Raw genomic sequence first — 12,533 nt, forward strand, 5'->3', positions numbered from 1 at the left:
GTCAGAGCATCTCAAAGCCTTTGGCTGCCCAGCTGTGCACAGGATTCAATGCCCCATCAGGGACAGGGGAGAAACTATCTGTGTAAACTTTAATGGCTGAGCATGGTCTCAAGCCTGCCTCTGTACATTTGTTTCTCACAGTTAACTGCAGAGCAGGGCTTTCTATGAATACTTTAAAAGACGGTATCTTACAAGTTGCTCCATTGTGATGTCCTACTTATAAAGCAAATGTTGTAGACCAAAGTCCATTTATTTTGATCAGCTTATACAGTATGTACACTGTGTGAGAACAAAAATGTAGTAGTTCAGTAGCTCCATTTCCAAAATAAATCTATTCAAGATTCCTAACATTATTCTTCTTAACATTCTAATTCTAAATACTAGTAATAATTGACATCTTAACCTCTCTGATCTTAATAAACACATAGTCATAACTTTCTTCATTTATTTCATAAAAGCTCTATAAATTTTACGGGAATTATAGGAAAAAATATATATAGTATAGATATTTTTGAGAAATTTATAGGAAAACAATAGAAATGTTAAATCCTAGTTACATAAATTGAGAGAGAAATGTCTTCATGTTAAAACATAAGAAATCACCTACTAAACTGGGGAAACTAGGTGCTACCTATTATGTATGTCATCTATATAGAAAAAATAGAACCATAAGAGGCTGCCCAATATCTTATAAACTGTTTATGCCCTATAAACTGCTCAGTGAAAATCATTGTTCTGGATATTCAATTAAAAACTGCATTTATATACTGTAATAAATAATATTTCCATTAATATTTTACTACTTGATTTCTTCTTCCAAACTGTGCTCATACSAAAAATGTCCTAACATACTTGTAACTTTTTATTTATAAGACTAGTTTTTCAAACCTGTATTCATAATATCATGTGTAGAGTCCCCTTAGTTGTGGTGACAACATTTTTGAAGTCACTTYGAAATGTTATTTCAGAAGATGGTGCTGTTTCTTTTTTCTTGTCCTTGTCTTCACTCCATGGCACATACACACCTTCATTTACTGTGTKATATTCATGTTCGTAAGTATAAAAAACTGTTTCATTTAATGTTCTAGATGCTGCTGAATGACTAGTGGGGCTCAGTGCTAGAGCCTGCTGATGTTTCATATCAGTAAAATTTCTGAAACCTGTGATCATGAAGGATTGAGAAAAAAATAAACTTATCTTTCTTGCCCAAACCAGCCCAAAGTAGTCAGAAGTAATTAAGACTGTTGATGTTTCCTAAAAACAGATACTACTTTTGAAAATAGAATTCAGACCAYGGACAAGATAGATCCTCATTGCAAAGTGACAGCTGTACATCCGTACACCAGAGTGCAGCAGGGGTTTGGGGTTTCCAGAGGAGTGTAACTATGTTGTCATAGGACCACGCTTCAGTTGATAAGCTCTTCCTCCGAGGAAAAGCAACTTTGCTTGGCACAAAGCCAGTATGTTGATGTGGCCTTATTGCTTCAAATTCTGGAGCCATTGCATACTCATTGCTCACCTAAGCATGTCGTCTTAATGTGCTGTTACACAGTGTAGATATGTTCCCATGTTTACCCAAGCATTATGAAATACTGACGGTGTACTTATTGTCACATGTATCTACCTAAGCAGGGCAGAAAAAGTTAGCGGTGTTTATTAGTTTATTCATTACAGAGCTCATTACAGAGCTACGTATTTAGTCTACAAGAAGAAAAATGCCTCTGAAAAAAGTTCATCAACTAAAAGTTTTTATTCTGTCTGATCATGAACTAGGGTAGAGGGGAGTTTGAAGAGGGTGACAATATAACCTTTTTTGCTAAAACTTACCAGAAGATGCATATATTGTTCTTCAAACCTAGATATTGACTTCAAAATGAACTTTATTCCTTTCATTAATAATTTATTCTCATAGCGCTTTCATAATAATGTTGTTTGTCTTTAGTTATTTCCCTTCCCTCACTTACTATGATGTCACTAAGTGATTMATAATTTAATAAAATAAGAAATTACATGGAACAGACAGCCTTAGCCTTAATTCAAAGCTGATTTTCCAGTTAGACAATGGACACAGTTATGTAACCCAAAGGAAATGTGTTGAAAGTGGAATGTAAGTGCTCCACATTTAGCTAAATTTCTTGCTGCTAAATTTAAGCATCTAATCTGAACTCATGGCTGAAACTCCTGCTATAATGAAAGGATGACAATAATGAGAGAGAGGCACATCTGAAAAGCTGTTTATCTTCATCATGAAATAGTATCTGCTTTTCTTCATTGACCGCACAATGGAAACAARAATAAGGACAATTTGCTTCAACTAGATGCATAACTTGTAGACATCTAAATCCCACCTTCAGTGAGTGCATTATGCTTCACTAAACTGTAGTGAAAACCTTCCCAAACTAAAGAAAACACCATTCCTCATCTGAACTTCCCAACTCACATACACACATTTTATCGAAGAAGAGATGACAGCTCCAAAAGTGAGTGTTAAGGAAAATTATGAGTATATCAGGACTGAGGGCATTTCCAAAGGCAGTAATAAATGATGGCATTAAAGGTAGGCTGCAGTATAAAAGAGAAATAAAATGGCATAAAACTGCTGAAGTGTTATACATACATTGTGCATACCTTTATCTGTAAAGGATGATAAGGAAGTTGAAATTTGTCTACTCTGAAAAGAGGCGAGTTTTAACACATATCTAAAACATGTTCACTGATGTGAAGCTGCATGCAAGCGTTGCATTTTGAAAGCCTTTCAATGTGCAGCCTCATGGGTCACCTTAGCACTTTCCATATGATTTTCYGGTGCGTTGAAGGCCAAGTCTGAAACTCCCCTTCTCAGACTCACATCTGCTTGTCAGGAACTCAGAAGAAGGAACTGTACTGTCATGATTTGGACCATCCTTGAATGAACAACCATGAAACCAGAATCCCACTTCTGTGGGAAGATTGCGGGTTTTTCTTTTGTTTTGGTTTGTTTGTTTTTTGCCAAGGAAACAAGTAAACCTCTTTTGTAAGTKTATAACTTTAAGGATTTTCCTTTACCTGCTAAGGAGTAGTGCTCTAAATATGTACCAACTTCCTAAACTTCATCACATACAGTTACATTGCAGCGTGATTTTCAGCACCTTTTAGTCTTCCCTAATCTCTGTGATTAGAATGATTATGAACTTCAAATTCGTATCTCCATTTTCTTTCTGAAGTATATTGTATTTAACCTCTACTCTTATTGATTAATCATGTAAAATACTTCTTTACTGCTTTGACATGTAAATCATTACACCCCACAGCATCGTGACTTGAGTGCTCTAAGCATATGGTAATTGCACTGCCTGCTTCGTTTGAAGCACAGCTCCCAACCAGCAGCTGAAGCTGCTGCTGCTGAGTAATTGGGTGTAGGCTGCAGATGATGCCTGCAATGCTCTGGCCACGGTTTGTTCCTTGCTTTGCACCTTCTGCACATAAGCTCTACTCCGATACYGATCGGCAAATGGAAACATGACAGGATGTGGCCTCAGGTGTCAGACACATATTGTGCCATTGATTTTTAGGTAAAACTTTCACTGAGTACTGTAAGAATTTTGTGAGAAGGGGAAAGAGAGACCATGGCCAAAAAGCCGCATATGGAGTCAGCAGTGATTTGAAGTGTTCGTAGCTGCAGAGGCAACCTGGTGACAGATGACCTCAGGTGTTCGTAGAGCCCTAGACCTTAGAAACTTTAATTTGSTCTTCTCTTTCCTCTCGGAAATAAAAGTTAATTAAAAATAAAATTGAAAAGAATACTGCATAAAATGTTAATAAATCTGTATGGAAATGTTTCCTTATTATATTCATGATGTAGTTGAGGGAGCCAAAGCAAAGGTATATATATATGTACACATACATGTGTGTATATATATATATAATATATGTAGAAGTGATTAAAAAGTAAACAGCGTATTTTTCTCTGCCAAAGAATTGATGTAATTCATACATTTCCAAAGTCCCCACAGTTCACAAGGAGCTTACTCTMATTAACATTCTTAATCCAGAAATGAAAGTTCTGCTTTCAATCTTCACTTTGTAGTCTTCTAAGTAGTCCAGATTCTCCTCTAAAACCTAGACAGCTGGTCATTTCTAGAAGGGGAAAYGAAGCACTGTATTGACTCCTTTAAGTAAGATTGTCGAAATTACAGTGGGAATGGACTGCTCTGCTCATCGTTTCCATTGGCAGACTGGACAAAAACAGCAAGACTTTTTTATTTAGCAGACCGCATGAAAGATTAGGCAATGTTGTCAGGAAGTCAGGACATTTCAGGTGTTTGTTTGCTTTGCTGGTATTGCCTGCTGACAAGAGGCTGGTTGCTAACAGTATGCTCTTTCCATGTCATTCTGTTTTTCCACAGAAGAAAGTTCTGTGGGAAAGGAATTATTGTTAATTACTTGATACGCCTCTTCTCCACTGCTCACAGAAATGCTAATATCTCAGTAATGAAGAGAACTCCATCCTCTTACAGAGTTTCTGTGCAAGACCTAATATATTATTTATGTGCATGTACATAGCTTTCACTGAATCTTAAATCCTAGCATTGCTGTCTCTAAATTGTGAAAACATTCTAATTTTTGCACATTGACAATAAGCAAAGAAGCAGAGCTCYTCTAGCACACAGCTTTTCCCGGTCATCACGTAACTTCTTTCTTTTATTTTCTATTTCACTAGCCTAAACTAGAAGGCGGTCATTGGAGCTGTAACCAGAGCATCTTGACAAATGAGCCAGCATCTGACAGAGCAAAAAGAATTATTGATGTATTAAGGCACTTAGAGAATAGCTTCCCTTGTTTACGTGGGAATTTCATAGTTTAATATTGCATGGAAGCAAGTAGTGTTTACAGTGTTACATATTTAAGTATCAGTATCTTTTATGAACCCCTTTAATATTTTTAATTATGAAATAATATTGAGGTATATTTACTTGTCTTCTAATGCATGTTTTCTTCTTTAAGATTTCCTGACAGAAAACCAACTGCTCTTTTTTGCAAATGGGTTGTGATGAATTATATCCTGGTTTGAAAATTAGTATAAGCAGTAAAAATAACAATTGATAATTTAGTGCCACAGGTTTTCTTTATCTCTCCTCGAGGAATAGATATTTTAGAATGGTGGCAGAGTGACATACAGGAATAGTAACATTTTATATATTTTCAATCATTCAGTTCCCTCATGAATTTGACCTTTTCTTTACCCTTTCCTTCTTTTCTTCATTCAGCATGACTTAGAGGGAGCCATAAATACCTTCTGTTTAGGATTCTTTCTGATTTTTATATTGAATTCTACAGATGTTTTATTCACATAGCATGAGTCAGATAAAACAATTTGGTTTGAGTTCAAYGTAGCGTTATTTTTTTTTCTGAAGGTCAGCCTATGATCAGACAGGAGCAGTTTCTCATTATTTTCTCTTGCCACTCCAAACAGTCTTTACTAAAGTCTTTCAAGTAATATGTGACCCCTGTTTTAATACTTCTCACAGATTTCACAGGCTGTCACTACYGCTCAGACATCACTAACACAGACAACTGTAATGGAAACTGTAACTATGGTGACCACAAGAGAGCAAATCCTGGTTAAGCATGCTAAAGAGGAACTCCCACCACCTCCACCCCACAAAAAGCGGCAGCTCCTCGTGGATTCAGAAACTAGGAAGAGGTGAGAATCATTACGGGATGGAGAAAGAATAACGATAGCGCTTGGACAGGAATGCGAAAATAGCCACTTGACTGCAATAGTTTGCTGTGTACTTTTTTGAGATTAGAATTATAGTTATGTCCTCTGTTAAGATACTGATTGATTATTACTTTTCTTTTCTCAGGRTGAATTAAGGAGTTTTTTTGTGCTTCTAGCCTAGCAAATAACTAGTTTGTATTACAGAATGTCAAGCATTACGCCAGCAACACTATGCTCCTGTTTTATTCAGTCAAAAATCCTTGGGTATGGTAGTGTGGGGTCTCACTTGACTGTAGTCTTGAAACTTGAAGGACAACAAGTTTTCATCAGTTCTCAGCTTGAAAAAGAATTTTATAATAGCAAGAATGCTAGTGGTGCAGATATTCCCTGTTTTTTAAAACTGAAGTTGTATTCTTTCCGGCTTATGGGTCAGCAGTAAGAATAACAGTTCTGCAGAGACAGAGTTACTAGTGGGTCGAACATGTGGTAACGTTATTTTCAGAGATTTTCTGTGTGTAAATCAAGTACAAGATAAAATGTATTGTAAACCAAGAATGAGCACTCATTAGAGTCGGAAGAAAGATTGCTGAGCGTTTTAGGTACAACTGGCTAAAGAGCTGAATTAATTTATGAATATGGTGCTAAGAAATTAGATTTAAAACACTCATTGTAACGTTCATTTTAGAAATGACTTTTGATTCTCAGATAAATGTACAAAATTCTGAGCTCCAAGGCAGCAGATTCAAGGACTGAGAGGAAAAAGAAACTGCATTCAGTGTCTCATTTGCATCTGCAGAAAATGTCTTTGCTTAGTTCAGTGTGTTTTCAATGATAACTGTAAGTTATTCTCTTGTAAAATAACTTTTTTTTCTTTAACTACATTACAATATGCAACCAGGTATATTATTAAGAGGAATGAGATTTACCAAGAGCRGGAGAAATCTAGGGGTTGGTTTAATTGAAGTAGGTATGTCGCTGAAGAACCAGCCACTTAGAGGCAGTTTTCTTTATGCATAGGCATCCAAAATAGATTCATATTACACAGCTTCGACCATTCTAAATCTTAGGTTTCTAGTTCAGTCTCATTACTTGGGAATGTTGTATACATGATATGAAAAGAATGATTCATTCCCTGTCGTATTAGATTGGGTGTCTGCCCTTTTTATGAGACTTCTATGTCTTCGTTGCCTACAGAATGTGCCTAGACTAAATAGCTGACTTTTAGATGGCTGAATTTGAATGAATTGAAGCTAACCTCCAAAGTCCTGATTTGAAAATATTTGGAATCTGATTGCTTTTCATCTAAATGTTTTCAAAGATAACGTAGGACACACATCCTAAGTTATCATTAAATAATATAATGAGAAGTATGTTTTGCTAATATATTCCCAAGTGCTCAAGAATAATGCACAGTGATGAAAAACACTGATCTTAGACTCTTGAATCTGTTAAATGAATTGTTAGAAACATTATTTTTGTGTAATAGGCATTACTGCTTTTGTTAATGTTTTGGTAAAGACCTTAAATAGGATCAAGATGCTGTAAAACCTATATGAAGACATGACCCTGCCCTGAAAATATTGGCATTCTTAATTTTGAAACTTAAAAATTAAGACTGAAATTTTCCCTGAAATTTTAAAGTTTTTTTAAAAGTTTTCAGTTCAATTTTGAAATTGAATATTTTAGAAATTGTCTTATTTGACGTTGAAATTTAAGAGATGAAATACAGAAATCTATTGTTCTAAAGAAAAGAATAATCTTAATCAAAACTGAATGAAGTAAGATGGTTTTCTAATTCTCCACTTTGTGGTTCTTCAAGAAAGCTGTTGCTATAGAGCTATGCATTATAGCAAATATGGGGACCAAACTTCTGAAGTTATTTCCTCAAATGTACTGAATATTTAGTATTAGTCTGTATTCTCCTTCTTGTTTGTATTCTTTTTGTTTTCCTTAGTATTAAAAATTAAACTGGCAGAGGACAGATGAATACATACATACTCCTAAAATATTGTTTAGCGAAACTACCTGAGGGCAGGAATTGACAGGATCATAGCGGTTGTTTTATTCAGAAATACCACGTATTATACAAACTATGAGTTACCAATTCTTTCAGTTATTGTCTGTCTAAAGCATTGAAACTAACAAAAATATACGTTAAGTTGACAAAACCTTCTACAGAAAGTAGAATATATTATCAAGTTGCAGACTGTGACAGCTTACAGCTGTATTGCCAGTTCTACTACCAAATGTATAGAGTGTTAGTGGTTTTGGACACTGCATAATAGGTTTTGAGATTTTCTATTTTGAAATATATTTTCTACTATCTAAAATGTATTCTTCTACCATATAAGACCTTAGCTTTTGGATAATAGTCAAAATATGAAGCTTAAAGCAATCTTTACTTCTCAGTTCTGCTTTGTCTAGAACTTCAGATAATGGAATAAACTGATTTCTCATACATACTTTAAATAAGAATCCTTTTCATTGCCGCACAGTTTATGTTTTTGCTTTGATCTGGTAAGACAGGAAGCTGAATTCTGGCACAGAGAAAAGAGTTCATTATTTAACATCCTTTAATATGCTCTACCTAGTTGGAATATTGTTCCTGGTGCTAGAGTTACTAGGTTTGCTTTATCAATGCAATCTCTGCATAATACAAAGAAAGATGCCATCATATGAGCATTCCTTCAGTATGGCTGTTCACTGAATACCTGCAAGTGGACCCACCGTATGGTAAGGATCTGTTGCAAAGCAAATGCTGTTAGAAGTATCCACAGCTGTGCATCAAGGTGAATGATGGTTGTATTGTCAACAAGGCATCTCCATTTAGATATATATTTTTGGCATTTCTAGATGAACAGCCAGAAAGAAGCTTTATTTCCTTCCTCTCTATAAAATCCCAGAGGGTGTTCTGGATTTGGAGGACCAAGGAATAAATAGCTTCAGATAAACAGCTGGTGAAGGAACTTCAGGGAATGAATTTCAACTTACAGTAATAATAATTATTGTGCCTAATTTTAATAAATAAAAAAATACAGTCTTACAAACTAATTTGTTTGACATTATGCTGTTGTCTTCCTCTAGCATAAAGGTTTTAAACTGAACATAAGCACAATGATGGGAGGAGAAAACTTCAGAAATCTTAAAGTTTGAGTGCCTAGCTAAAATATCTGCATGCATAGGTGACTAGACACCTTTTTCATCTATGATTTTTTGTGGGAAGAACGTTGTGGCTATTTTCCCACGCAGTCCATCAGTTATTTTCTGAGTCTGTTGTTGGCTGAAAGATCTTCCCTTTTTTTGTGTGTATATTTACTTGGTCCTAGACCCAAGGGTCTAAGCAAAACCACAGTATTTAGTTTTCAAACTGGAGAATGGATATTTCCAACCTACCTCTTCCTGTATTGTTCCTTGTTGTATGTGTGTTTATGTTCAAAATCTTCCCTGAGTACTAGTAGGCTAGGAATTGATCATTCTACAACTCTTAGTTTCTGTCTGACTCAAGAAAGCACCAGGCATCAAATGCTTGCCTGAAGTTTCTGAAGATGCACAACCATGTTGTGTTGGCCACTTCCTGCAGTTGCAGTACAACGCACTGCTTGTGTGGAGGTTTTTTTTGGGGGGGAGGGAGGAGGTGGCTTAGGGGTTGAGTAGGGAGGAGGATAATGCTTCCAAGTTTTCTTAGTTTTTTTATCTGTTCTTCTCAGGTTTTGGTTAGCATTGTTACTGTAAAAGAGCATGGCTAAAATAAATGCTTCATCCTCAACTGCCACGTGTTTGGAAAGTTTTATGCTCCAGATTTGCTTTCCTGTGTTCTGAATGTTTAAGGAAGAGCAGAGGATGCATTAAAAATGGACTGCAGCTGCAGTGTCAGTTGCTGGGTCCCCAGTCTCAAGGAGGGAGAAAGAGCAGTTTGACTCCTCTGTGAATGCTGCGTTAGTGCACTGTTGTTCTCCTGCTGTGTTCTCCTGCTGCTCAGCTGAGGAGAGACGGTGGATGACTAGGTTAGACACATAGAGCAAGCCTTCTGTGAGGCTTTCTATTTTTACATTTTCCAGTGTTTTGGAAGGATTAGAACTGTATGAATCTCATTTGTACTGATGAAATTGAGGAGAAGCAATTTGACCCAGCAGACCAGTTGGCAGAGGAGCTGAATTCACTTTTCCATTGTTCCAATTCCCAACCTTCTGCACTATGGCATAAGTGCATGGGCAACAAACTGTTTGTTTTTCTCACTTACTAAAGCTGTTTGCTACCATAAAGGGTGGATAGCAGATATAAGAAGCAGATGACTTTATCACTCCCTCCCCCCCCCAAAAAATCCACAGAATGATTCAGGGATGTGTTACTGATCGTAGGAAGGTAAGCACATTTGTCCAAAGAAATTCATAGTCATAGAAGTATATATTAGACATTATGAGTTGATATAACGTAAGAGAAGTTTTAGAAGAAAAATAATGTAAATGGGAGAATGGGTTGCCAGGTGTCATTATCATTTCGGTGCCATTTACGTATTCTAGAAAAAAACACACAGGTCAGGTGTATAGCTTAGGAAAATCTGAAATTTATTCTATTCCTGGAAGGTTTTAAAATAGCAAACATGTTAGAGCTGTTTAACATCTAATTTATGCGCATTTGTATTATGAATATTCTTGAATAATGTACAAGATAGYTTTCTTCACCAATTAGTAAATAACTTTGTACACAATTCCTAATGTTTCCACGAAAAGATTTTTATGTCATAACATTGTTATAATGTTAAACTTCAGATCTGAAATAGATCTTTTTACCCTTTGAAGGGAAAGGAATATTAAAACAGGACAGTTGCTCCATCTAGTGTTTTGCATTTAGTAAGTGCTAACATATCTGCAGAGTTTTTAAAAATAAAGTAGCTTTCATTTTATTGCAAATTATTGTATTTGGGACACTGATGCTTCATTACTTAGAAAAGTTTGGAATGTTTTTGTTTATAAAAATATATTAAAGGAAAAATTATAAAGAATTTTTTTAATAGCTGTTGTTTAAAGTAGACCCTTGCTGTACAATGAATTATGCTAGTCAGAACTAAATGCTGATTGTTAAGCACTTTAACAGCTTTTTTCACCCTTATGCGCATATGGAAATGTAGCTTTTGCTCTTTTCTGGTTAAGTAACAGTACTTAGCAAATCTAAAATGAGTGTCACGTCACTGTAATTTTCCTGGTAGTCATCGGTTCCAGTGTTGTTTCTGTGTATCTAGCACTAGAGAAAAGGAAAATGACTGAGCACATAATAAGATACTTTTATGTTATTTACAGGAGAAATAATTTATAAATATTTTCATCTACAGTGTAAGAGTAGGTACAGATATAATATCAAGTTCCATAAACCTAGTGCTTCATAACTTTTTTGTGCCTATTGTCTTTAACCCTTTATTCTGTTTGTGAGACAGGAAATACCATACTGACAAATACACTGAGAATGTGTGTTTTTCATCYCATTGGGTTTTTGAAGTTATCTACTATATTACAGCGACAATACCAGTTGGCACTCACTGGGAGGCAAGATGGCTGTAATTAAACTGCTTTGCATCTCTAGCCACTGGATGTTAGCTGAAGGAAAATGATGTTAATAAGTTTACTCTGCCACAGCCTTCAGATTTTCGTTTGCCATAAGTGATTTTCTTAGGCATGAGAAAGGCAGTGAGTCTAAACTATGTGAATATCTGCAAGGCAATCTGTGTTTCTGTCAAGGAACTATTAAGCTGTGGAAGGTATGGCTTATTGCAAGAATGGCAAGATGGATAATTGGTTAAAGAAGGCAATAGGTTGTACCAAAGGAAAAACTATGAGCCCAGAAAGATAATTCTCAGGGAGATTTACTCTTGGGTCTGGTCTAATATTTTCTCTAATGCCTTAGTATATGTTACAGAAATATGCTAATAATGTTGTTGAGTAGGCTAAACTGAATTGTGTCATGAGTCTATAGATGGTCCAGGCTATCATTCAGTAGGAACTAGGAAGAGAAAAATGCTATTAGGACAAATAAGCTATTACCTTAGGAGAGAAGAACAAGAGTATTTATCAGCTAAGACTGATCAGCTGCAAGTACAGTGGAGGAAGAGAAACATTAATCCATCACAGAATAGTTCTGCCAATGGGTATATTGTAAAGTTGTTCTTAGGCATGTTTCTAGTCAACCTAAAGCTAGGAGCTAAAGGGCACTGCTGATCAACTGAGTGTTTCAGTCCAGCCATGGGGATGCAGGAATTCATTCAGTAATGTCATGCTTGGATCAGAGTTCCCTCACTCCTTGGCAGCTCAGTACATAGGCAAATGATCTTCTGTCTGCCTGAGGTACAAAGTATTGGCATATCCATTGTGATTTTGTTCCAGAGGAAAGAGAGAAAAAAAATGTAAAGGAAATTGATAGGCAGGTTCTGTCTATTGAAAGAATGTCGCTGAGAAACCACTTTCTCATAGGAGTAACATAGTAGCAATTTTAAGATGAAGTTATATCAATGTAGAGGAAAGATAAGCCTTGATGGTTACATGACAGCAGGGTAAATTTAGACCCATAAGTCTAAATTTATCATTGTCCTCTGCTAGATGATGCTGGCTGTAAGAACCACCATAACCCTTTATAAAAGATATTGCACGGATGGAAGGTTTGAAGTCAGTCTTTTTATTACATACATACATATACATACATATATATATATATATATATATATATAGGAATATAAATAAACTAATTGTTGCTGTTATTTAGTAGTTTCCAAAAGGCATTGGATGAGACAGGAACTTGTAGTAAGACTTGAATATCAGATATTTGGGGCAGAATTCCGTGCATA

General features: G+C 35.8%; 1 protein-coding gene across 9 annotated transcripts in view; it reads left to right on the plus strand.

Annotated features, from left to right (window-relative positions):
- The window catches only part of DMD (dystrophin), a 1,137,868-nt gene that overhangs the window by 339,427 nt on the left and 785,908 nt on the right, over window positions 1-12,533 (plus strand). For all 9 annotated transcript variants that reach the window (XM_085319436.1, XM_085319439.1, XM_085319437.1 and 6 more), the window contains one exon: window positions 5,508-5,683. In XM_085319436.1, coding sequence (XP_085175562.1) covers window positions 5,508-5,683 — 176 coding nt within the window. The remainder of the gene's footprint in view (window positions 1-5,507; window positions 5,684-12,533) is intronic.

The sequence above is a fragment of the Rhea americana genome, unplaced genomic scaffold (assembly GCF_003343005.1).
Source record: "Rhea americana isolate MKP2758 unplaced genomic scaffold, rheAme1 scaffold_59, whole genome shotgun sequence".
Classification (NCBI taxonomy): domain Eukaryota; kingdom Metazoa; phylum Chordata; class Aves; order Rheiformes; family Rheidae; genus Rhea; species Rhea americana.